The sequence below is a fragment of the Gallus gallus genome, chromosome 22 (genome assembly GCF_016699485.2).
Source record: "Gallus gallus isolate bGalGal1 chromosome 22, bGalGal1.mat.broiler.GRCg7b, whole genome shotgun sequence".
NCBI classification, from domain to species: Eukaryota; Metazoa; Chordata; class Aves; order Galliformes; family Phasianidae; genus Gallus; species Gallus gallus.
Genome location: NC_052553.1, coordinates 257,045 through 283,889, shown reverse-complemented (window position 1 = coordinate 283,889; position 26,845 = coordinate 257,045). Strand labels below are relative to the sequence as shown.

Sequence of the window (26,845 nt, the reverse complement as noted above, 5' to 3'; positions counted from 1 at the left end):
TGTTTCCCATGTGGAAATGTATTTCATATTTATGCAGCTGTCCTAGAAATGTCGACTGGGAACAGGATATTGATATGGTATTAGTCAAAAGCCAGCTGAATTGGAGAGCTGCTGGCTTTTTATCAGAGGTCTGAAAAACAAGGGGTGGGCTTCCTTCCAGTCCTTTAGCCAATGCAGCCTTTTTAGTAGAGAAGTTGGAAAAGTGGCAAAACTTTCTCCATCTTCCCCATGTCTCCATGTGGTCTATCAGCATGAATAAGCCCAGAGAAGTGGTGGAGTTACTATTCATAGCAGTTTTCAAGAAGAAGGGTCAGTGTCGTTCTGAGGGACATAGTGGGCGCAGTGGGGATAGATTGATAGTTGGACTCAATTATCTTAGTGGTCTTTTCCAACCTCAGTGATCCTATGAGCGTGATGACGATGACAGTCCAGCCATCAATACATCACCACTAAACCATGTCACTCAGTGCCACATCTACCCATTTCTGGAACACCTCCACAGACAGTAACTCCATCACCTCCCTGGGCAGCCTGTTCCAATGCCTGACCACTCTTTCAGAGAATAAATTTTTCCTAATATCCTACCTGAGCCTTCCCTGGCACAACTTAATGTCATTTCCTCTCATCTTCTCACTGTTATCTGGGAGAAGAGGCCAACCCCCATCTTACTACCACCTCCTTTCAGGGAGCTGTAGAGAGTAATAAGGTTTCTCCTGAGCCTTCTCTTCTTCAGACTAAACAATCCTGCTTCCCTCAGCCACTACCCACACAGATGTACATCCATCCAATTGGACTTTATGGCTTTTTGGTTAATTTGCACAGTCAAACCAGCAAGAACAGGTGAGGAATATCGGCCATGTGCAAGTCAGCTGCTCTACTTCTGCAACAGAGGTTTGACCAGGGCTGCACAGGGAATGTCTATTTGGAGAGAAATGTGAATGGAGAAGTGGCTGACATGGCTTTCTCTGAGCTGTGGGAATACCCATAAAGAACACATCTGCTCTATTTTCTACATCCTTAGAAAGGTATCCAGACATTGCCTTAGCCTATATAAACATTGAGTTAACTCTCTTTTCCCATCTCTATCTGATTTCAGCCATGCGTGTCTTCATTGGGCTACCAAGTCCTGATACGTTTGATCTTGGATATAACAATTCATCTGCATTCATTTCAGGGAACAGATACGTCAGGGTCTAGAAGAGCTTCAGAAAGTCCTTCCAGGAGGTGACACGTACATGCATGAAGGATTTGAAAGGGTAACTAGATACATGTTAGAGTGTATTTAAACTGTGTCTGGGTTGTTAGAGTTGGTTGGGATCTAAGGCCATGGCCATAACCTGTTCAGTGTCGTGGACGAACAATGCTACTAAAAAGTTATTGCCTATTCCAGTCTTCGCCTATGTATTTTACAAGGTCAGGAGTTTAGATAAACCTCTACTAGGGGAAATCCTGAACTCCTTCCCATTCTGTACTACATGTGCATTTTTGAGGATTGGGAAACTGTCTATTGAAAAATGCATCTAAACACACCTCAAAAAATGGAGGTGACAAAAACAGTAACAACCAGATTTTAAAACTGAGCATTTTTCTGCCAGCTTTTTTGTTCTAAATTTTGGAACGTTGAAGCATTTGTCCTTCTGCCTTGCAAAATGTGCTTGTGTGTAGTTAAGGCAGGAGACAGAAGCATATGAATATCTCTTTGCAGTTGGTTTGTTTCCAATTGGAGTAGTTGACCTAGAAGTGCTGGAGAGTATATATCATGGACATAAGATGTTTCTAAAGTAGGAAGGTGAATGGGATTTCCAGATGGAGTAGTGGGAGATGACGACTGGCCAGCGGTCTTAGGGTCTCTTTGAGTTAATGCTTTAGAAAAGCCATGCAGTGAAAGCCACAGGCAAGAAACTTGTTCTGTGAAGCCAATGAGAGGTCATCTCTAGGCTACAATCATGACATCCTCGCTGCCATCTTCTTTCTTTCTGGTGCATGTGTAGATGCCCACAGGATTATTATTTATTGCTAATAATCTTCTGATTTAATTTCAGGCAAGTGAACAGATTTACTATGAAAATGTTCATGGTGAGAGACTTTCCTGATCCATTAAATGTTTTTCCTTCTTTACTGATACCCTTAATTGATTTGAAATGCAGCTTTGCTGCAAGAAAGGTAGTGGGTGGCTCCTGTTACAGGAATTCAATGCTTTTCAGGGTAGTTGCTCCTGAAGGGGGGAAAAAAAGAACAGGTAAAGATTTAAGGGTCCAGAGCTGGAATAAGTGCTTTTCAGGCCAAAAGTGAGAAGCCTGGCTGACTGAAGGTACCTACTGGTGTTAAAACTACCTGGTACATGATGGTTTTTTTTGCTTGAGGACTCAGGTAACCATTTCTTCTTCCTTTTGAAACATGAGTACATGGGGATACTGATCAGCAAATGTGTTTTTCAACAAGAAATTAGTGCATGTAATACTAAGAGCAGACACTTCCAAAATATTTCTCCTTTCTTCCTTGTAATTAGCATAAAGTCTTTCTGCACTGGAAAACACAAAGTAGAAATAAAACATCTCTTGGAAACTGAAAGACGGGAGGCCAGATGTTTGAGTACAAAACCAGTGCTAGCGGTTTTGCAGGGCCACTCATGAATGAAACAAAGCTTTGGAACTGAGCTATAAAATCCAACTGCAGCAGAAAGGAATAAATACCTACAGTAATGCTACTGGGGATTGATAATGTTTTTACATGCTTGTATTACATATTGCATGTAAACAATGTGCCATACAAAAACAGGTTGAAGAAGCAGTGTGCAACTGGGTCCTCAAGCCAACATTGGCCCGTCTACTTTGGCTTTACAAGTGCTGTGCCATTAACATTCCTTAACAGTGTGCAAGTTATATCTACAGAGCTCCTACAGACCTGTAATAAGTCTGTTGCCAGAAATATGGTTGAATTCTATTTGTCTGCTCCTGAAAATTAATATAAACTTGTAAAACCTAAGTTATAATCAATTCAAGGAGAAGACAGTGGTGTTTAATCATGATGCTGAAATATGTTACATAGAGAGACTGAAGAATATAGGTCGTTTTCCTACCAAATCTATTTAAATCCCAATTCAGCTTTTCATCACAAGCTGAAACTCTCTGCATTTCTTGAATTTACAGCATTCATAAAATCAGGAATTAATAGCTCGGAACACTCTGCTTAATTTTTTTTGCTGCCTAATCTACCAGTCTGAAATACTGAAATAGTTAGGAGAGAATTTCTGTTAAAAATCATTGGCACCTCAAAGGAGTATGGTCTAAAACTGGTGGTGCGGGCAGGTGCCCAAATGGAAAGAGTGTGCAGAAGTTCACGTCTTCTGAAAACTGTTTGGCTGAAGGGAATAAGGGCATGGGATTAATGCTAACCATTTCCAGTCTAGCAGCTCATTAGTAAGATGTTTTCTATGTTAATTTAACAAATGTTACTCAAAACATGGGAGTAAAGAACTCTTTGTATTTAGGTTACAGAACTGCAAGTGTCATCATTGCACTGACAGATGGAGAGCTCCACGAAGACCTATTTTTCTACTCTGAGAGGGAGGTAAGTCTTGCACATTTTTAGCCAGAGAGAGAGCAAAATGTCTAGTTCTGCTGCTTCAAAGGCAAAATATAGAGGAAACCTTTATCCTAGGGACAAAACTCTCATCAAATCCTGTAATAGAATCATAGAATGGCTTGAGATGGTAGGGACCTCAAAGGTCATCTAGTTCTAACCTCCCTACCATGGGCAGCATTGCCAACTTTTGTGTTCTTCAGACATGAATCTTAGAGATAAACATTAGCAGCAATATTTCTGACTCATCAACACTGAGTCTGCTCATAAATTCATAGGAAATAAGTTCTTTTAACAACTTCCAGTTAAAAACAGTTTGGAGGTAGAAATAATCCCCAGCTGAAAAGTTTCAGCATTTACTAAAATGATTTGGGAATTCCCTGAATCCTGAGCAAATGTGTCCATTTCCAAGTTTCAAGCATGGATACTGGACATCATCCTTAAGCTAACATACTGCCCCAAATATTAGGTGCTCAGTAGTTGAACTTGACGGTTTTTCTCTATAATGTTCCTACTGAAGACTTCAGTCAAGGTAAGATGACTTGAACTTGGAAGATGGCATTGTTACATCAGTTTGCTATGGACAGGTCTTTTCCTCTAAATCTATCCCAGGTGCAATTTTAAATCCAATAACAAAAAGAAGGGTTATGTTGTAGATGGAAAAACAATATTGCTGAAGCACAAATGTCAAGAATGTAAGGCTTTTCTTTCTAATTGTTCATCTCCTTTTCTTCCCTCCTGAAATCAAAAATATACAAGAAAAACATGTTTGTTTTTAGAGGTGAATGAGCAACTTGAGAGGTCAGAAGTGCTATATTTTGGTTTTGGGAGGAGCAGTTACTGAGCAAGCAGAACTGAGATCTTTTCCTCAGATTATACACCCACTTGCTTCAGTTCTTTGCCTTTAAGCTTCTTTGTGTAAAGGTAGAATGATGCTTTCCTTGTAAAGCTCTTTGCTGTCTAGCAGACTGAACTACGTCAGCGTTGTACTGATGTAATTTGACTTGATGCTGTCTTCTCTGGGGATGGGTTCTCAAACAGCCAGGTATTTCTATTCCAATAAAGATCATTAGATGACTTCATTCACATTTACACAAGAAAAAGCATTTAGAACTGTTGCTTTTTCAATAGTAAGTGCACCTTCATCTACAGGCCTGAAAAAATTGAAATTTATGTACTCCCTTGAATGCTTTGATATCAAAATGGCTTGGGTTGGAAGGGACCTCATGGATCATCATGTTCCAATCCCAGAGGAACAGATACCAAAATACTTGCACTGTCTGGAGGTAGAAACTGAAATATTTTAGGCTACTATACTGGTGTATGTCCCAAATAATGCAAAGCCTGTCATGAGTGTGTTTGATCAACCACCCTAAGAAAATAGGAGTAGATAGGAAAGTGAGATAATAAGGTTTAAAAAGAAACATAAAATATGTTGGGCTCTGTTTTACTAGGCAAAGAGCATTCTAGTAGCAGATAAAATCTGATTCTGCAGAATCAGGGAGAAAAGCTTTTAAAGATCGTTATTGGGCGAGATGCTGTCTTTATGGAGAAAGCCTAAATTCACAAGTAAGGTCTTTAAGAAGCCTACATCCATTTGTGTTCACATCATCCCTCCTTTCCTTATTCCAGGCCAATCGGTCAAGAGAGCTGGGAGCAACAGTATATTGTGTTGGTGTGAAGGACTTCAATGAAACCCAGGTAAACAAGTGCTCATTGTGTCTACTGGGGTATTTGGCACAGGCATTTGGCACAGGCACAAAATCCAGACTTACTTTCTCTTTCCTCACTCCGGTCTACCCAAAGTGTGTTGGTCATGTTGCTGATTTTAAGCCCCTTCTCTGAGCCCTTCTTCTAAGCCCTCCCTCTGTGGAGGAGTGTCCTTCTGCCCGTGTGCCAGAACGGTTGTTGGGGAAAAGCAGGGAAAAGGCAGAGGAACATCAGATCCATCTGTTGTAAGCTGTAGGCAGAAGGTTGTGTGGACTTTGCTTTTTAATGTGTGAAATGAAAGTGCAAAAAGATGAATTATGTGGCAATATTGCAGTTCTGTGCAAAAAAAAAAATAATCTTCATTAGTGACTCTAATATTTTACTGTGTTTTCCCATTAACTTGACAGAATGACTTCTAAATTTCATGAAACTTAGTATGCCCATGAATTATATTTCATACGTAACGTTAACCACAAATGGTCCAATCTCTGTCCGGACAGGAAAGGCAATCCATTAGCAATCCATGCAGAGCACTTATGGTAGTTGGTATTTTTCCCTTGCAAGTGAATGAGTCTGAAGAACTAACTCTGTGTGCTGCCTGATGACTAATTGATCTCATCCTTTGCATTTCTGTTTTATTTACTTACACCGCGCTGTCAGCTGGCGAGAATTGCTGACAGCAAAGATCATGTCTTTCCTGTGAATGATGGTTTTGAAGCCCTGCAGGGAATTATCGACTCTGTAAGTATGTTTAATTGTATATTTGCATGTATATGTGTTAGAGTTTGTTACCTGGTAGTTAAAGATTTAGTCTTCCTATGTTCACAAGGATCCGCTGCCTACTAGTAAATCGCTTGAATGCTGTGTCCAAAGAAATCTTAATGGGTGCTAATATTGCTACTTCAAGATTGAGTTTATAAGCAGGTTGAAACAGAGGAAGCCTTGAGCCCAGCCTTGCAGTACCTAAAGGGAGCCTACAAATGGGAGGGAAGTCAACTCTTTACAAGGGTAGAGGATGGCAGGACAAGGAGAAATGGTTTTAAGTTGAGGGAGGGAAGATTTAGGTTGGATATCAGGGGGAAGTTCTTTAGCAAGAGAGTGGTGAGGTGCTGGAACAGCTGTCCAGAGAGGCTGTGGATGCTCCATCCCTGGAGGTGTTCGAGGCCAGGCTGGATGGGGCCCTGGGCAGCCTGGGCTGGTATTAAATGGGGAGGTTGGTGGCAGTTCACTGGCAAAGAGAGAGGCAGCCTGGATTGACTCCTTTCCTATTCCTTGTGTACAAGTCATGCTCTGTGGTCTCTACTAGCCAAGAGTAGAGCCTCATAAAACATCTCTATTTCTAGTTCTTAAGATGTTGAGTGGCCTTATTCTTTCTTACCTATGACCAGGGCCTCCCTTGTCTGAGCAGGAAAAGCAAGACTTTATGTTTTCAGATCACTCTCACGGTTTTTCTTTTCCTTTGCTCATAATCATTCTAATTATATTGCTTCCCTCAGCTACAAAGTAGGGTGGGAAATCCTTTTAGGGACATGTGTTTTGTTCATTTTGGTACAGGCTTTGTTAGTTGATATAACACAGACATAATACATAACTTTCCACTCGAATCTGGGGAGGGTAGGTTCACCAGGGGGGTCTCAGATTTCTGTGTTTATGGCAGTTACACACCATTCATACCACGTAGTACCATGCAAAAAACCTGCTCCCACAGCACAGGCACAGTTTTCCCTAGTTCTTTTGCATGCAGATGGAATCCCTTGCGTATTGGCTTTCCACTGTCCAAGTGTGGGGCTATGACCTCCATCAGGTGTCGCATCTCATTTAAGAAAGCAAGAAAACAATAAAAAGATCTGTTTTGCTTCCCAGACCTGCGTTCCCTTTGCAGCTCTCTTTAATGAATTCCAGAAGCAGTCCTGACTCCCTTTCCAGTTGTGCTTAAGATAGAGGAAGACTTCAGCCTCTAGGAACTTCAGCTGACGGGTGCAAGATTTATCAGCCCTGGAAAGGAGGGTCATAAGAAGTTATTACACAGTAGTGAGTCCAATTCCTGCTGATAGCGTGGTAGTATTGTCATATGGGGATCACGCTTTCTCTCATCCCTTCCAGACAGTCTGAATGCCAGCACATATCCTATAAGGCAGATAGTGCCTTGCGTTGAAGTGATTGCAATAGGCTGTGTAAAAAGGGGAGGTGTGTGAAAGGAATGGCAAGAAGGAAATTAATCGCTGTAGGAAAATAAAGAGGCTGTAGATTCTTGTTCTAGCCAGAAAGCAAGCTGCCTTGGTATTTTGTACCTGCAAAGTACCTCTTTCTTAGTGTAAACATAGTATTAATGTTCATAGGAGAGCCTTTTTCCTGTTGAAAGAGCCATGAGATTTGGAAGCCATGGACTTATTTCAACTCTCATGTAAATGCTAGCATAGCAAAGATGCTCAGCCATGTGAGAAAGGGATTGGTTAAGCTAATAGGTACTGGCTGATGTAACAGGGGAAGGGAATATAAAATGATGAGTCTGGGAGAGATTAGTGCTTGAAATCACTCTTGAGATGTGTAGACCTGAGTTTGCTCTGGCCTGCAGTGATTTGATGTGAACTGCTCTGTGTTCCTGCCGAGGCAGCCCAACTCTTCCCTCCTCCCCTTGTCCCAGGGAACAAATCTTTCCTCTCCTTTTGCATGTGCAGAGGCAGTGGGCTTTGAGGTCTCTCCAAGTGGGTGGGAGCTGGGAGAGGTAGGGCTTGAGGCTGGCTCTGTGCTGGGCCTGCATCTGTTGAGCAAAGCTGTTCAGAGTGGTGGGTCTGCACATGCCTCAGAACACCCTGCCTTTGCTTTCCAGCCAGCCCATGGGAGCCAGCAAGTCTTCAGTGAGCAGCTGCAAGGAGCCCTGCTCTGTGCTGTTAATGCAGGACTGTATCCCACTGCCTGAGCACCACCAAGCTATTTGGACTGTGCTTATATGAGCTGAAACATAAGTCTTAGAAGGAGAGCTGTAGGCGTTCAGTGCGCTGTAGGTTTCAGTCCTTTCCCTCCTGTGATTTCCAGTGTGATTTCTTTGATAGAAGTGCTGCAGGCAGTGAAATGTAAAGCAGCATGAAGTCAGGATAGGATCTGGTCATTGCTTTCTTTAGAGCCTGAAACATTTTTGAGAACTTAATGTGAATGCATCATAGACAAAGTATGAGAAATGATGCTTTTCTGCACTCATCCTGAGCTAGCTATTTGCATGTCACCTGCAAATATATATATACTGTGTACAGGTGTTAGGGAGAGAGGGATGAGAGTTGTGTGAAGGAGAGATGAAAATCATTTCACTTGCAAGTCATGTCCTGTATGCTTGAAGTGCCTTCTGTCAGAGCCAAGCTTTGTATGTAGGCCAAAGAGAAAGTCAACAACTCAAAACTGTTGGCTTAGGTAGCTGGATTACCCATCTAAAGGATTCTGAACCCCAGTCTCAACCGTATGATGTTTCTTGTTAATTTCACTGGTTGTGATCATGTTTTCTACTTCTTCTTGCTTCCCCCACGTACATCTTTGAAAAATGGCTTAGGAGTTTGTAGCGAGGTGGGGGTGGGCCTCTTGTCCCATGAAACCAGCGATAAGATGAGAGTGATGGCCTCAAGTTGCGCCAGAGGAGGTTCAGGTTGGATATTAGGAAAAATTTCTTCTCCAAAAGAGTGGCTGGGCACTGGAACAGGCTGCCTGCAGAGGAAGTTGAGACGTCGCCCCTGGAGGTGTTCAAGAAACGTTCAGATGTTGTGCTAAGGGATGTGGTTTAGAGGAGGAATATTGTTGGTAGATGGATAGTTGGACAAGATGGTCTTTGGAGGTCTTTTCCAACCTCAATGGTTCTAGGATTCTATGGTTTCACTGAGTGTATGCATATGTGATTGGACAGGAAACACTTCAGAAACAGGTGACTGTTTTGTAGTTGACAACAGACCTTGTTATTTAACAGTCCAACAGAGCTCATTAATGGGCACTTAGCTGCAGACTGGGTCATTCACGCTAACAATGATTAGGCAATAACCTTCCATTAAACTTCAGCGTCTTGTTTGCTATTTAGAATCCCCAAATTTAGTGGGGGGGGGGGAAATGTGCAAGTAATATAGAGCTGCTGTGGTAAAACTTGTGGAAACAGCTGCAGAATTTCATTCTTTCTTCCCTTTATTTCCAAAATTGGCCAGGTGACCTGCAGGACCTCTCCTGGACCCTGCTCTTTGATACATTGCCTAGCAGAAAGCTAAATGAGTCACAGATAATGCTAGATTCAGTTCTGTCCTGATAGGAAGCTATGGCAAATAAAACCATTTCACACTACCGTGAGAATTTGCTGCATTTTTTATTTGGCATGTCAGTGAATATTAACAAGAGATCATCCCAGGAGCATGTGTGAAGCTGGAACATAAGTGGAGTCCTGATTTGAGAAGCAGAGCTTAGTCATTAAGCATGTGCTGCAGAAGACACTGGGATGCCTCCTCATCAAAAGCAAGCAGGTGCTTCAAATTCTCTTCTACACCGATGTCAAGGCAAGTTGCCTTGAGGCCATGCAGTCAGTTACCAGAACTGGAGTGTTGCAGTTCTCAATATGAAACTGAGGATGTGGAGTCAGCTCTCCCATGTGCTCCACTGGAGTTGTTGACTGGTGCCCAACTGGGAGGTTGTGTCACTGCTATAGCACATTGCTTTGCTTTTCTGGGGAGCCAGCCCAGTGAATGAAGTGCACCTACAAGGCTGTGCACTTTGTTCAACAGGAGTGAGCTTTATGGACACAGATATGAGTTTAGCTGAACTGGAAAGGAGCTTTGCATTGTCTAATTGGGGCACCTGCTTTCCACCCTCCCATCTGAATTAGCTTACAGTGTGTTTTTTTTTTTCCAAGTAACTGAATAGAAATTGTGAATTTCAAGCTCAGTCTTGTGTGGTTTTACCTCATTTTCATTAAATGAAAATATTTATTGTATTTTTCATGCTTTTGTTTCCAACTTGCTTGCTTCCTTCCTCTTTCATTCTATTGCTGAAAGTCAATTAAGAGACAAAATATACATTAAAACATTTCGGTTGGGGGATGCTGAGGGTGAAGGGAGCAGAAACTAAAGGGGAATGTGGAAAAATCTGGAAAGAGTCTATTCTGAAATGAGAGATATTTTCAGTGGAGGGGAAAAATAGTTGATAAAATGTCAAGTCTTAGTGGAGTTCATTAGCCCTGCTGGTCTCTGGGAGAGAAATGCTGTATCTTCAGAGAAACAGAACCAGGGATGAGTAAGGGGAATGCAGCAGAGGACTAAATCCACGTGGATGGATAGTTAGCTACATGTGGGTACTTTAGAAGAATGTCCTTAGGGTCCTCCTTTTTGTTGTTGTTATTGTTGTATTTTCCATTCCTTTCAAATTCTTCTGATGCTTTTCTGCTCAGCTCTCAGCTGTTGACTTTCTCTCTTTCTTTTTTCCCTCCTAACAGTTCCTGTGTAATCTTGTTCCTGCAAATCTTCTTTCTCCTCACTTGTCAGGCTGCCAGCGGCTCAGATGGTTCTGCTTCCCTCCGTCCCTTGGTACCCTGTCAGTCTCTACCAGCCCTTCTTCTGAGTAACTCAAGCTTTTGTGTTCAAGTTTAAAGAAAAGATAACCATAGCTCCATGCAATTAGATATTTGAGGCAGAGGGCCACGATTGCAGATAAAAAAAAAATAAAAATAAAAATAAACAAAAACACAACAGATCCTCTCTTACAGAGTTTTTTGAGTTGGTTGCTTCTCTTTCCTTACAGATGTTTCAGTTTAATGTTGGGAAAATAATTTTCGTGTTGGATTTGAGTCACGATGCTTGGCTGACATTTGCTTGCCTCTCAGAGCTGACCTAAATTTTGATCAGCATTGCATCGTGTAGGGGCTGCTCAGCCCAGTCCTGAACACCCACCACTCTTGGTCACCACTGCTGCTTTCGCGGGGGCTCACGAATGCTGTCACAAGTTTGCTGTGTGCAGCAAAGAATTGGAGTCTACAGAGGAGGGGGAAGGCTGCTTGTTGCAAATAGCAGCCTGAGAAATTCTAACATAGCATGGGAATAAACTGAATACAAATCTCGTGTGGTCTTCCTGACTTGCAGGTAGTCTGCCAAGGCTGATGCTGAAGTATTTATGTAAATCATTGCCTACATGTTAAGTGGTTGAAGGCAGTGCCAACCCTTATGAAAAAATACTGCTTCACTTATGTTGCTTGCCAACTTAATCTAAATGGGAACAAGCCCTTTTTAAATCAAGGAAAATTATCCTATATCTTCATTTTGCAGTGTTAAGCATTTAGATGACAACAAGTGCTCTCTCAAGCTTTTGTATTTGTGTACCTCCAGAAAAACAATTCTCAGACACTTCATCACATCTATTTTCTGTCTTTTAGATTTTGAAGAAATCGTGTATTGAAATTCTGGCTGCAGAGCCTTCCAGTATATGTGCAGGAGGTAAGTGTAAATGGAGGTGCAGTCTGTTGACTCATACCACTCCCTCTTTGTGTGGTTGTTCTAATACAATTGTGCTATGGATGCTGTGGCTTTAAAGTCCTGGCAAACACGTCTACGTTCTGTAGAACCCCCAAAAAGCTTGAGAACCATTTTAGCATCTTCAATCTCCTGTGAGCTCCATGTTTTACGAAGCATTTCCTAGCTGTTTGTTGAATGTGTTGCATTTTGTGAAGGAGAGAGGTTGGAAGCAGGGCTGAGCTTTGCAGAGTAGGATGAGACCGTGATGCACTCTGCTTCTTTTTACATTCTCAAGTTGGTAGTCCAAGTAAGAAAGCCAACTGCCAGTGCTTCTTTGCTTTCACTTCCATCGCAGCTGCTTTATTCAACCATCTTGCATCTCCTAATCCTGGACTATATATATTCCTAAACCTATACAGGTAGTCACATTTTCCTACGGGATGCAAGGTACCAGGCTAAATGCTCAGTAACAGTGAGGGATTTGTTTTGCATCCCAGGGATGTCACCATAGTAGTTTGTTTTTTGGAGCCAGTATGGCGTAATTGACATGAACCACAGTACTCAGTCATGTATTTTGGGTCTTGGTTTACCATTTAAATGATTCCCTTGTTTTTAAAAAAAAAAAAAAGAGGATCCAAAACAGGTTTCTGTTTATCTGAATGTGAAAGATGGCCAAGGAGATGAAGTAATATCATAAATGGTTATCATAGAATTGCTCAGGTTGAAAAAGACCTTCAAGATCATCAGGTCCAACCTCAACCTAACCATAATACCCTATCTCTAACAACCCACTGCTAATCATAACCCTGACTTTACAAATAGGTAGGGGTTTGTCTTACCCATTAAGTGACAAAACATGATGCTGATGTAATTCAGAAGCCACAAGATCACTTATAACCACGATTTATAATTAGCTCTTTCTAATGTGCCTGTTAGTTGCTTATACATCTCATCACTCCCATCCAATGTATCTTAATGAGAATTTAGGGATAAAGTAAAGCCGTATCCCATGAAGCTAGCTGAGAAAAAATGTGGAGATGATTTATGTAAACTGTCCACCTTGGAATTTTCCCAAGACTTCACAAGAGGAGCAGTGATAAGCTTGAAAAATACCAACAGTTACTTAAATGCTCAATTGAAGGTCTAATCTCAGTGTTTGGACAAATACTCTGTTAATAATGTCCCAACTGCAGCTAATTGTGGCAATTAGGACTTTGAGATTAATGAAAGTGACACTAAGTGGGAGGTCCACTGGGAGTCTTTTGGACATAAATTTGGCAGGTGTAGCTCCGATATCTCGTGTTGTCTTGATTTCGTGCACATTCTTGAAGACCAGTGGCAGTTTGGTTTGGGTGTTTTTTGGATGGAGAGAACAAGGGCTCTGCTCCCCAAGGCAACTCTTGCACTGCAGACCAGTCCCAGACTCTTAGCAGCAACACATCTGTCTGAGATGCTGGTTTCCAAATGGCACGGTTTTGCATCAGGATAGAAATGCAGTGTGCGTGCCGGATCTGTTCGCTTCAGTCCCAAGCAGAGACAGGATCTCCATGGTTAATCTGACATCATTGATACACTATTCTTTGACTGTACATGAACTCTTATTCCCCAGCAGTTGAGACTTCTGTGATTTCTCTTAAGTATTCATCAGCCCCCGCGCTCCAGAACACAGCTCTTCTCCCCCGTTCTTCCCAAATGCTCTTGGACAGCACATAATGGGCCTGTCAGGCAGCTTCCCTGGCTAGATGTGGTGGGATGATTTGCAACTTGGCTGTAAGTGAGTGGGACCTGGAAGGGAGCCCAGATTCCAGAGCAAATCTGCCTTTTTTTTCTTTCTTTTTTTTTTTGACAAGTACAGTGTATGATTCCTTAAGGGAGATGAAAGAAGATGGGGACTGTAAACTGCAAGGAGAACATTTTGAGTCTGCAAATGCCTGTTCTTTGTTGCTTCTTGGGATTTTTCAAACTGGGGTGGTTATTTCTGGTGCACTGTGATTCCTCCTGCGTTGTCTTGGATCAGAAACATTTTGTGCTTGATTGTCATTCACTAAAAGCAACATCAGTAGTACTATTAAATGTCCCTCCTAGATAGCAACAGGAACTGTGGGGGTTGGCTCCGTCCCCATGGGGGGATGCAGAGGGTGAGCTCCTGGATCTGCTGCCAGAACGTGACGGACATTCCTTGTCCAAGTGACTATCCTTTGCCTCCCTACAGGTCAGTAATCTGCTGTTTGTCTTTGCTACAGAGTCATTTCAGGTTGTCGTGAGAGGAAATGGATTTCGACATGCTCGTAACGTCGACAGAGTACTCTGCAGCTTCAGGATCAATGACACAGTCACTCTCAGTAAGTTGTCTTGATTTCTTTTTTTTCCTCTGAGTTTGCACTAGCAGGCATCTGCCTGGAAAACATATTGGATTTTCAAATACTTCGGCTGCGAGGGCAATCATTATGGGATGAGGAGCTATCAAATTGCAGAAGAGAAAACCAACCTCAGCACATGGCTCCATCAGGGGTGGGAGGAAGACAGGTAGGCTAAGCTTGGATTCATGGGGAAGGGTGATGGCATAGAATCATGGAATCATTAAGGCTGGAATAGCCCAGCTCCTGGGAAGTACTGTTTGCTGACAGAAATGACAGGCACGTTAAAGCCTGAGTGCTTAGTGTTTTTGTGAAGGGTACTGAGGACCACTTAATTGGAAGAACTAATGATCCTATTGTTCTCACCTTGCATACCTGTAAACCCACATAGGAAATCAGACTGCATATTTAATATCTCATACCACTGGTGACAGTAGAATTCATTTTGCTTAACCTGGGATCTATCCAGGTGGTGTTTTGAAGGTAGTCCTGGCTCTTTATACATAAAATGAATGCATGGATTGGTTTCTTACACGTCAAAGTCTAATGCCTCAATGTTAGACCTGCTCATACTGCAACATCTGTGCAATTTGCTTTTTGAGGAACAGTTTGCTATCAGTTTGCCTTGCGAGGAGTGTCACTAAGCACTCAGAGCAGGCACATTTCCAGTGAGTGTGTAACTTGTCCTGAATGTTTCTGTGATGTTACCTTGGTCTCCTCTGTAGCAGACAGGTTTGGGAAGTGCTGGCTCGTGTGAGATGGCTGCCTGTGGTTCATGTAATTCCTTAATTCAGATACAATGGATATTGAGGATGCAAAGGGCAAAAGTTGGAGTATGAAGAGTAGAGAGGAGCAGATGGGATTGGAGAGGGAGATAGGGAAGGAGAGAGATGCAAATCAAAGCAAAGGGTGGTCAACCATGGTGAATTTATTGTTGTGGGGGCACTTCTATGCAGCCCACAGAGATGAGTATTGGAGATGTGTGGAGAGGTGAGAGATGGCTTTCAAAACAGAGTGGTATCAGGCACCTGCAGATTCCTGCTTTTCTTTTAAGCTCCATAAAACTTAAGGAGTTTGGGCCATATACGTCTTGGGTTAAGTCTTGATTGTGGCTGTATGTGGGTGTCGAAACACGTTTGGTTTCTCTTGAGGGTTCAGGTCTGAAGTTTTGTTTGGATTCTGTCTCATAAAGACTTCTGTGTTTCTCTAAGCTGGGAAGGAACTTTCCCTTCTCTCTCCACTCAGAAGGTTACAATGGAAATCGAACTTCTGTTCAAATATTTAGAAGCTTTCTTTTCATCAGATATCTGGAGCCATTTGGCACAAACCCAAAAGACTTCAGATTTGATTGCTGTCTGCTGTTCTTCTGTCTAAACATGGAAATCTTGCATCAAATATATCATATGGGTGAAAACTTTCACTTTGTAGAGGAGCAATTTTTAATTAGGAGAGACGGCAGCGGAGGATTTCTCAAACAGTTTTATTTTACGTTATGGGTGTGTAGAAAGGGAGTTGTAAGAGCTGCAATACCACTCAGCATAACAGAAGTCCCTAAACTTTCATGTTTAGGAATGCCCACGTTCCCTGCTGTGGTTTGACACGGCCTTCTCTTGAAGTCCTGAGCCTTCTTCAAGCCAGATATCCCTTTGGGAGACTTTTCCTGCTTCTGAGCTCTAAATGAAGACTGATTGGGTATTTCAGTGTGCAGTATTTCAGTTTTAGCACAACCTGGGGCAATATGTGCAATCTGTGTGAGAGGGAGGGGATAAGGGTTGCATTTGGTTTATTAAATTATGCTCTTAATTACATGGTGGTTACATTGAATCATTTGGAATATGGCTGAAACACGGTATTATTTTCTTACAATGCGACTTTTGCTCCAAGTAGCATCCTAAACAATCAACGTTATGGCTCACATTGTCAGTTGCGTTGTTTTTGGTGTTTTTTTTAACCCAAATGTCTTAGACTGAGAAACCTGAGGGCTGTAGGGGGTCTCTTAGGAAGAAGATTGTTTATCCTGCTGGTGAAATGAAAGGACTGTTGTTCTTGCTGTTTATTGCAGTCAGTAAAGAGGTTCGTCTGCTAAAAGCTTCAGTGGAGGACAGCAAGCAGGTGGTACCTATGAAACGGCACCTCCTGGGAATTAAAGGGATTTGGGTCAATATGGCCCAGATCTCTCCGTGACTTGCATTAACTAATGTCACAGTTTGGGGATGAGCTAAGAATAAAATGCAATTATCAGCACTGCAAGTGTAGGTATTAACTTCAAGATCACCATTCAAAACATTTCACTGAGTCAGAAGAAGATTAAGAGCCACACTGTCTCCTTATAATAATCTGGCACGGCATCTCAATGTTGAAAGCTACAGTGTGAGCACAGGATGTGATGTGACTAACAGATAAAATCAGAGCAAGAACATTAGCTAAATCCTGAGCTGAATTTCTGGCTGTAAAATGTGCAGTGGTACAACTGGCAGTCTCAACAACATTGCCTTTAATCCATTGACCTCAGATCTCCCAATGAACTTTTTCGGGGTGTGCTTTACAATGGGTTAGCATTACTGGGGAATCTGTTTTCAGTACAGTTGGGCTGATAAACAACCACAGAAGGAGATTAAGCAGCATGTGAAGGAAAGCAAAAGGCAGATGTGAGCTCAAGGGAAATGTGCTTTCTGGATAAGGGGTGAAGATGATGCTAAAAATAATCTTTGAAGTGGGAGAGCAATCTTTGTTTTCGGAGACTTCTTTTTTCCCCCTTCCCGAGCTACCTATCCAGCACTCAACTGAGTTCAGTAAGAAATGTTTGGGGAGCATCCTTACTTAAAGGGAGCTGGGGATTCTAGTGGACACCAAGTGGAACATAAGTCAACAGTGAGCCACTATAGCAATAGGAAGCGAATCAGGCTCTGGGTTGCATCTGCAGGGGCATTGCTAACATAGATAGAGGTGTGGTCATCCAATTCTGCTCCATTCTATTCTGCTTGCTGCATTCAGTTCTGCTCCCACAGATCAAAAAAGATGCAGGCAGACCAGACAGGGTCCAAAGGAAGGCCAAGGAAGGTGATTCAAGGGCTGGAGAACCTTCCTTACATGGAAATGTTGAATGAATTAGATGTCTTTGCCTTGGAGAAGAGGGGACCCTACCACAGTATTCCAGTACTTGCAGGGCAGCTACAAGGACAACAGAAGCTCCCTTTTCACAAGAACAAACATGGAGAAGAAAAGGGGGAATGGGCACTTCAGCTTCCCTGGGATAGGTTCTGTCTTTAATGACTTTAAAGACATTTTTTCATAGCAAGATCAATCAACCACTGGTACAGCATCCCTAGGGATGTGGTGGAATCCCAGTCTTGGTTTTTACAGTATAATGTGACAGGGTGCTAGATAGTCTCATCTAGGCTCCCTTTTCCCATGTCAGGTTGTACCTGATGATCTTTCAAGGTCCTTTCCAATCTGGGAAGATTGTAAGAAAAGGATTGAAAGAAGAAAGCTCAGAGTCCAATGGCCTGAAATATGTTGGTCTTGACCTTTTTAATTAGAAGCTTTAAAAAGGGTTGACAGCTGTGCTTCTGTCTACAAACTTCTACTCTGGGTTTACAGAGGAGGGAACTGAAGTACAGTAAAGGTACCTGCTCCAAGTAGGCAAATGTGTGGTCTCTGTCCCACAGCCTGTCCCTTCCTCCTGGTTAATGGGGCTCCTTCAGTAGCTGGAGATTTGGTGCAGATCTCCTTTTTTAGTGGCTGTTCTTCTTTTCTCTCCCATGTAAAGCCTGTTCAGCACTTTACTTGCTGCTCCGCTTTTTCTCTTGCCTAAAGCTTGAAAGTTTCCTCTTTACTTGAGGCTACACTGGCTGTGACCTGCCATCTGTGCTGCATCCCAATAGCTTCAGAGCTCAGCTTTCTGGCTCTGATGCAAGACGTTCATTCCTGGAAACACCCTAAAGTCTTCATAGAGCTGAGAAATGTCATCCGTCAGCTTTTCTCTATTCTGTGTGTCCCATCCATGGAGACACAAAAACATCCAGTGTTGCCAATAGGAGGAACTGCTTGCGAGGGTTACTTCACTCCCAAACACTGCGACCTGGTGCTGGTGGGGGTCAGGAAAAGACTCCTTTCTCCTTTTTGTGTGTGTGTGCTGTCTCTGTAGCTGAATAATTTTCTACAGTGTCCATCATCATCATTTCACAATAGCTTTCAGGAAAGATCAGCTTCTCTTATTGCAGCCCACGGGGCTTTTTTCCTTGAGGCTGTCTTCTTATGTCCACAAAATGGCCATGGAAAATAAGGGTGAGGGCCAAATACATCCCCCGCCCCTCTGACCTGATGTATTTGTTGTGTCCTGAATCAATGTATAGGTGAAAAGTGAGCTCATTCTCCTTGGCACTGCACCAAGACTTCTCCATCCATTCTTCACAATCCTAGAGTGCTTGGTGCAGTGACCTGGAAGCAGGAGGCCAAAAACTCCATCTCTGAGTTCAAACTGTTCTCAGATTGAAGGAACCCAACAGTTTCCCATCAGTGCTCCCAGATCCACATCTCTCCTGGCAGAAATTGGCACAGCTTTGTTAAGCTTGAGCTGCTCTATGTGGAAATATACCTCAGTGCTTTTGCATTACTGCAGCCCGCAGCTCCAGCTTGTATTCTCCCTTGTCCACTTAGATGCAAACAGTTGAGCACCAGCATTAACTCAAAGGGAGTTTTATGGAAACCTTATGGAGAGCGGATGGCTCAGCTGCTTTTGTTTGCTTGAAACTTCTCGGGCTCTGATTGTATCAGGGAGGGAGGTATTTTTAAAGATAACACTAAGCCAGAAGTTCCTGAAACCTTAAATTATCCCTTATGAGATGTAGACCAGCACAGCTAGGACTCGCTGAGGTTAAGGGCATGAGCTAATAGATTTTTATTGGGATTACTGGCAGAGAAAAGTGGCAGGTGAGGAGAGCTCAACATTGGCTCATAACGTTCATAGCTATGGGATAGAAAAAATAATAATTAAAAAAGGAACATCTGTAGAAACCATGAAGAATATTTGGCTGCACAGAGCTGTAATCAGATGCTTGTTCAACAGCAGGGTGTTTTCTGCCAGCAGCAGGACCTAGGAGAATTGGTTTCAGACTGCGCAGAGTTAAAATTAATTATCCAGTGCAGTGACTTATGACTGCTTTGTGGTGCTAAAATGTCTTTGTCTGCCCAAACTGTGCAGGATCCAGCAAAGATAGCTCTGGGCATGGAGGCAAGCTCTGTCCTAGGCAATTTAAAACTCAATGGAGGGATGAAAGATTGGTGAGGAAACAGCATGCACCACAGCAGAGATAGGACCAAACCTTTTGCATTCTAGTGAATGCTGTGGCCAAAACTGATTCTTTCAGGTTAGCCTGAGTTTTTCAGCACCTGGTAACAGGAGCAAAGGAAAAGAGGCAAGGATGATGAGAGCACGGCTTCCCCAGCTAACACCGGAATGGTCTATACAGGGAGCTGTATCCCCAAGCTGCCCAGCAAATTCCTTCTAAGAAGAGTCTTCTGCTTTTGAAGCAGATTGCTAATTATACCTCTCCTTTCCTTTTTATTCTTCTGGCAGCACAGTACTTCTCTTGTGATATCTTCCATACTTCCTCATATCTTGACCACTCTCAGAACAGGAGAATTCTGCTCTGCACTTCCACTCCGATCTCTGAGTTCCCTGATTTCATGGCACTTTAAACCTCCATCAAATGTTTCCTCCTTTTTTTTTTTTTTTCTAGTGGCTTTTCACTCTTCTCATTACAGTAGTAGTAAACATCTCCCACTGAGCAAAGTCCATCAAGATATTCTGAGGATGTGACCTTTGTGAAGGACACAAGCTGTGCCTATGTTTCCCCTAGAAGGAATAGATGTGTTTCTTGGGTGAAAACATACACCAAGGTGAGCTAGGCATCCTCTTCTGAAGGGTGGATCAAGTCATTACTTCATTAAAAAATTAGACATAGAATGGCATGGTTTGGAAGGGACCTTAAAGAGCATCCAGTTCCAATCTCCCTGCCATGGGAGGGATTGCCAACCACTAAATCAGGCACCAGATCAGGTTGCCCAGAAGCCAATCTGACCTTGAATACCTCCAGGGATGGAGCATCCATGTGAATAAATAGGAATAGTATGAAAAGAGTTGTGCTTCCCTCAAATGCTTTTGTAGCCTCTAACAAATCGATGTGTGGGTTCTCTGCTGTGTGTGAAGAAATGTGATGGGCCTTATGGTAACTTCTCTATGGGCTTGAAGTGGGGCAAGGCATGCCCCTGACTAACTGCTCCTGGTAGTGACACTTTCATATTGGAGCATGTGCTGCTCTTGGAGCTGCCAGCTGTGAGCATGAGCAAATTAACATTGCTGTGCCTGCCAAGTTCTGTTAGCAGCTTTTGGGCTATGTGTGCTGGGTGAACAGAGCTGTAGGCACAGCAGATGAGCGCAACAGAGACAAAGGAACCCATCAGAAAAAGAAAAACAATTTCTTCCAGATCCCTTCTCTCTATCTAGAGATGATTATGAATGTGATATCATTGCTATGTGCTTATCTCTCTCTTTCCCCCCCCATCCTCTAAACTCAGCTCTGGCTTTGGCATTTGAAACTCATGTGTCCCTACTCATAACAGAGCAATTATAGCATGATCTCAATGTGGTTTTCATTACAGCATTAACAAAACATTCTCTCTTTATTTATGGGCCTTCTCATAGTCCATTCAGTGTTCCAATGTCTTTCTGCGTTCCTACCTCCCCACAAAGTGGATCTGAAGTAAAAACTTTGCTTGCAGAGTTGTCACAAGGAGTGGCATAAGAAGAGTCAGCCAGGATGAACTGAGATTGGGCTTTGGTGGTTGGCGCAGTGAATAAAAGAGGTATTTTGAGTTTCCAGAGGAATAATGGAAGTGCCCAGGGTTACCAATGTCATAGAATCCTAGGATCATGAAGATTGGAAAAGACCTCTAGGATCATCTAGTCCAACCATCCACCTACCACCAGTATTGCCTACTAAACCACATCCCTATGTACCACATCAACCCTTTCCTTAAACATCTCCAGGGACAGTGACTCCACCACTTCCCTGGGCAGCCTCCTCCAAAGGCTGGTCTCAGGTGGACTGAGGACCAAAGAGAGAGCAACCTCCTTAGTACAGATGTTCCTGAGGGAATCTCATGTGAGAGCAGCCACATTCCCCTGATCTGTCTGTATTAGATTGACATAAACCAGTGTCATCTCTCCTGCAGATGCAGAAGACTGGATCAGAGCACTGTAGTCAAACAAATCACAAATACCCCTTTATTTGACAAGGGTAATAACGGAAGGAAATTGTCGGTCTGTGATGCGTGGAAAGTTTGGCAAACAGCTTTTACAGCCTTTCCTGAACTAAAATATTGCAGATATTGCAAGCCCAACAGTCAGCATTGGTAGTATTGAGATGACAATCTGAAAGCATTAATGCTTTCTGTAAGAGATCTTTGCAGTCAGTTTTTCAGTCTGCCCATTGGTTTTTGGATGAGCCATTAACCAAAGAAAAGGCTGCTTTCATTTCTGCTTGCTTGTGTGACATAAATACTGTCTGTCTTTGTCACCTTTGGGGTTTTATTCCTCTGGTTTAGTTTTGCTCTTCTGTGTTAAAGCATCGTGCATATATTGAGGCTGTTACTATTATAGTTGGGAAGTACTCCAAGTCCTGGCTTGCCAAAAGGCTACACCCTGCTAATGGCAAAAGAAACTACACACTAATGCTAGGGCTAATAGATTTTACAGGCTACAGATAGCTGTTAAAAGGTATAGGAATGCTGGATAGTGAATTACGGGAATTTGAGCAGTAGAAAGTGCCTTGTTGAAAGGGCATCTATAGAAAACAGATGTATTCTGGGGAGATGTTTGACCCTTCTCCATTTCTGCACACAGCTGTGAAGTGATTATTAATTTTAGCTACCCGTTTATACTGTGTGTCCTATGGATTTCTTTTACAGTGAGAACCTTATTTTGCTTGATACAGTGATCAGGGGTGGATAGGTGAGGAGCTCCTTGCTGTAGGTGGACTTTAGCAAAGGTGCAGCGTTGCAACGCATCCTGAAGCTCTGCCTATAACTGATGCCTGTGATGCATTTCTATCAATCTATCTGGCAAAGGAGTCCAGATGACTTTTGCAGGGCTGCAAGGCCAGCTAGCGGCCGAGCCGAGAAGGGAAATGGCTTTCTGTGCAGCAAAACCAGCAACACGGAGCAGCCCCTGCCTTCCCAGCTCCTCCACCAGCATCATCAGCTGACAGGAGTCCAAACCACAACATTCAGCTTTGGCACGAGATCTGGAGCTCTGGAGCATTCGGGCCCATCTCTTACTGCACAGGAGTACAGCAAGTTTTTATGCAGCCTGCAAAAAAAAAAAAGCATCCTTTCAAATATGTCCTGCAGATAGAGGTGCGATAGTGGATGAGAAGTGTTGTTTGGTTTGGTTTCTCAATGTAAGTTTTCCAGGAAGGAATTGGATGGACAGAGTTTTGTAGACCGAACGGATCCTCTTTTGTTTAGAGCTAAGAAATAGTCACTCATTTTTGTGGTGAAACACAAGCATTCTCCAAACAAAATAATCTCTCTCTGTAGCCAACCCTGCCAGCCATGAGGCTGATGCACTTTCTAGAGAGGCACAGATGTAATGCGAGTTAGGGGATGGGAAGGGAGAGAAACAGAAACAAAAAGCTGAAGAGTTCCAGTGCAAAATTAAACCAGATCTTGTTTTAGTGAGTGCAGGCATGGAGCATGCCTTGGCTGCTGGTGTTAGCAAAAGAGAAAACAACACATTGGTCTTCATTCTCTTATTGCGTGTGCACTGAGACAATGTTGTAAACTTATGGGAGTTAATTATACCTTCATAAATGAGGGTGAGAACACCACCAGAGTGCCACAACACACTGTGCTCACCACCCATATGCATCCTCCATGCTTGGGCAAAGTCAGTGGGAAACGCTACTGCTTTGCTTGGCTGCTCCGTTGCAAAACTGAGTGCCTGCATATGATGCAAGCTCACCATGAGTCCAGTGCTATGCTGTAGGTTATGTGAAGTGTGAGCATCACAGTGTGCTTCAAATACCTGCTGTCTGTCAGGCTCTCGGAGAGAAAGTTGCCTTGTCAGTGGTGTGGGGTTGCAAAGGAAAACCCCGTGCTAAAAACATCTGCTTAGTGCTTAGCGTAGTGGAAATGTTAGTACGTGTTCTTGCAGCAAGGCTGTGGGAAAGCAGGAGTAATACATGGTGTTTTCCAGGCCAAGAGCAGGAGCAGAGATCGAGAGGGATCACAGGAGCTTTTGAAGGCTGCTCTCAGTAGCTGAGTCGTGATGCAGAAGTGAAGCCTATGTGTGCAAACCATACAGCTGGCTGCGATGTTTCATTTTCAGCTGTTTGCCCTTGTGTCAACAGTCCCTAAAAAAACAATGCTGTGGGCAATGCAAAAATTCAAGTGTGTGTGTGTAGGCATGGGGTTTGCTAGAAGCTGGAAACATAAGGAAAACTTCAGCAAAAGCTGCAGCTTTTCACTACCATTTCATTCCTTGATGGAGTGTGGAAAGTAAACATTCCCTAACCTGCTTTAGGAAATCATCTTTTATTCTGCTGCCAAAGCAAAGAAATAGACCACTATGAAATAGGGATTATAATACGCAATAGGAATTACTATTACTACTACTGCTATTGTTTCTTTCTGCAATTCTGTGTTCAGATAAAACCTCTCCTGTAGGAACGTCTGGAAGGGCATGACTCAGTGAGTCCTGCTCCTGCATCCATGGGGCAAACTCTTGCAGCCTCCACCTTGCCTATCCTATGTGCTTCATTCACTGCACTAAAATGTGCTGCATAGCCCTGCTTCTGAGTGAGCCCTGCTGAGCTCTAACCATGAAGAATGGAGCCAGTGTTAGGGTTATGGTTAGGGTTGGGTTAGAGTTGGGTTGGGTTATGGCTGAGGTTAGAGTTGGGTTAGGGTTATGATTAGGGTTATAATTAAGTTAGTTTTAATGTGAGGGTTCAGTCTGAGCGTTGATGTTGGAGTTAGCATTTGGGTTATTGTGCTCTACTGCTGTCATCCATGTGAACAAATCTCCTAGCAGCCAAGATTGAACAAGGCTCACAGCTGATGCTTCTTTCAAGATTGCCACATTCTGTTTGGTTTTTGTCTCTTTGTGGCTTTTCCTCTTTCCATTGGCACCTTAAATGGAATTATAGCTCAAAAACAAAAGACCAAGCAAAACAGACCCGTTCAACTATTCATTAGATTGCTAAACAATTTGGCTAAACTCTCATTCTTGCTCCTTTCTATCCTATTTCTGTCAACGATGCCAGTTAGGCACCGAACGCTGTTTCTAATGTTCCTTCCACGTTGCCCATATTAATGCTCCCTGGGAAGATAAGTGAGGAGTGCACTGTGCCATTGTGAAGTTGTTTTTCTTGGTTGTAGACCCTGGTTTTGCTTTCTGTACTTCAAACAGCAAAGCAAACTGTGGTGATATATTGTTCTCCAGTTTAACATGGTGCCATGGAAAGGACTCCTCCATCCTGCAGCGCATAGTGATGAGATTTAAGATTTGGATTGATGATAGGATTCAAATCTGCCGGGATTTCGAACAAAACTAAAATTGTAACTGGAAATTTTTAGGCAATCTGACAATATTTCATAACTGCTCTCATTTCGTATATGTATAAGCATATCTAGAGAAGACCCTAGAGATGGTTCTAACTACAGCTGGAAGAAAGCTTCCCAATGCAGTGACGCACTTCTGGAAACTGCTGACTCAGCAGAATCAAGCTGTTCTGTAGGAATGTGTGGTTTCCAGCCAAAAGTAAAAGAAACCAGCCTGTCTGCCTGGTTTTCTGCCAACCTGTCTGATCTCTGGTCAGCTGGCAAATGGGCCGGGAAGTTCCTTAGGATCCCCATCTCTCTGGTGACGAGGGAGATAGTACGAAGTTCTCGGTCTACAAAAGAGCACTGGCTGATGTTCATCTTTCCAAGGCAAACTCCTATTGTTATTTTTTTTTTCACTCTAATGGGATTTAAGCGAAGGCAGGAAGGTTTAATTTATGGTCAGACAATTCTGCCTTGAAGTTGTGAGATTTTTCCATAAGATCCAGTTTTCTTCACCCAACTGTTTCCAGTCGTGATCTATTGCATTGGACTTGTTGGTCCTTATTGGTCTCTTCCAACCTGAAATATTCTATGATTCTACATCCAGCCCTCCTATACAAGGAGGCTGTGATGATTCACTCTGTACATTCAGAAAGCTTTGGGTCTTCAGTTCTGTTGTGACTCAGATGTGGGGTGTGGGGGACTTCAGCAGCACCAGTGGCTGCAGGAATGGGGAGGATGTTGCCTAAAGAGTGGGGATGGCCAACAGTGCTGGGTTTCTGATGCCTTGAGCCCTGCTGTAGGGCATCACAAGTGAGAAAAAGCATTAATTTATACCTTTATTTTATACATATATATATATATATAACTAAGCTGTCTCTAAGTATTGTGTTACTGATCTGGTAATAAATCTCTGTATCTCTCTCTTTTTTTTTTTTTTTTTTCTTTTCCCCCAGATGAGAAGCCTTTTGTCGTGGAAGATACCTATTTACTCTGCCCAGCACCTGTGCTACGAGAAGTTGGCATGTATGTTTCTCCTATGTACTCTAATGCTTACTTTGCCTATGGGACAATGATGGTCTGCCTCATCTCATTATACTCTGTTGCTCTTAGGTGCAACTAGTTCTAACGTTGTCTTTTATATTTCACCTTTGAGGAGCTCATAGCTTCTAGAACATAAATTTTAAGGTTAAAGGAGAGTGTTGTTCACTATCATTGGTTGGGGTTTATCAGGTATGGCACATCTGAGTGCAAAAACTGGCTATGGCATGTTTGTATTGCTACTGTCAATAGATTTAGATGCACTCTTTGAAACTACCTCAACTCAGGGTGGTTTATTAATAGTTATGTGACAAGACTTTGGATCCCCATAAGGGATTTCCATTGAAAGGACGCCTGTGCATCAACAGACATTTCTCTTCCATATAAGCACAGTGAGGGAAAGACAATAGGAGAGTCAATAATACTCTCAATGACAGAAAAACATCCCTGCCTCAAATGGGAAAAGTTTTGCTGCTGATCCTAAAGTCCAGGTTCCAGAGGATGTTGTCTAGAAGAGGATTATGGACAGGCAGCCCTGACTTATTTCTTTGGTGTTTTTTTCAGGGAGGCAGCTCTTCAAGTTAGCATGAATGACGGTCTAAGCTTCATCTCCAGCTCTGTCATCATCTCCAGCACACACTGTGTAAGTTCTCATTCACCTACTTGGAATGATTAAGTAGGATGGTGGTATTTAACAACAGATGTGTTTGGTACACTGGTATGAGGGCTCCCAATTTAGTCATCCTGATGTGTGAAGGTCTTGTTTAACCCTTTCCAAGCTGAGCCTGTGAGCACAGAGATGCAGCATTTTCTATGCCATAATACAGCAAAGCTCTTGTGCCTTCAGTAATCATCTTGGACCTTATATCTACATGCACAGATCAGAATAGAACTAGCAGCCCAGGTCTGGAGATGTCTATGCCTTCTTGCCCAGTAGGCAATGATCAAGAGGCACATCTTGTGGCTTTTTTTGCTAGTCTGCATCAACAGTGGTGCTGCCAATGGTGGCACAACACACAGGAGTTGTTAACTGCACTCTTAGTCTGGGGGTCAGCGTGTACTTTGATGACAAAACCTTCCTCT

The 26,845-nt window shown here is 42.8% G+C and overlaps 1 protein-coding gene across 1 annotated transcript in view; it reads left to right on the top strand.

Annotated features, from left to right (window-relative positions):
• The window catches only part of ANTXR1 (ANTXR cell adhesion molecule 1), a 93,889-nt gene that overhangs the window by 9,541 nt on the left and 57,503 nt on the right, over positions 1-26,845 (top strand). The window contains exons 4-12 of the mRNA XM_425758.8: positions 1,175-1,256; positions 2,043-2,076; positions 3,491-3,570; positions 5,215-5,283; positions 5,953-6,033; positions 11,678-11,738; positions 14,000-14,098; positions 25,678-25,747; positions 26,327-26,405. Of these exons, the coding sequence (XP_425758.5) occupies positions 1,175-1,256; positions 2,043-2,076; positions 3,491-3,570; positions 5,215-5,283; positions 5,953-6,033; positions 11,678-11,738; positions 14,000-14,098; positions 25,678-25,747; positions 26,327-26,405 (655 nt within the window). The remainder of the gene's footprint in view (positions 1-1,174; positions 1,257-2,042; positions 2,077-3,490; positions 3,571-5,214; positions 5,284-5,952; positions 6,034-11,677; positions 11,739-13,999; positions 14,099-25,677; positions 25,748-26,326; positions 26,406-26,845) is intronic.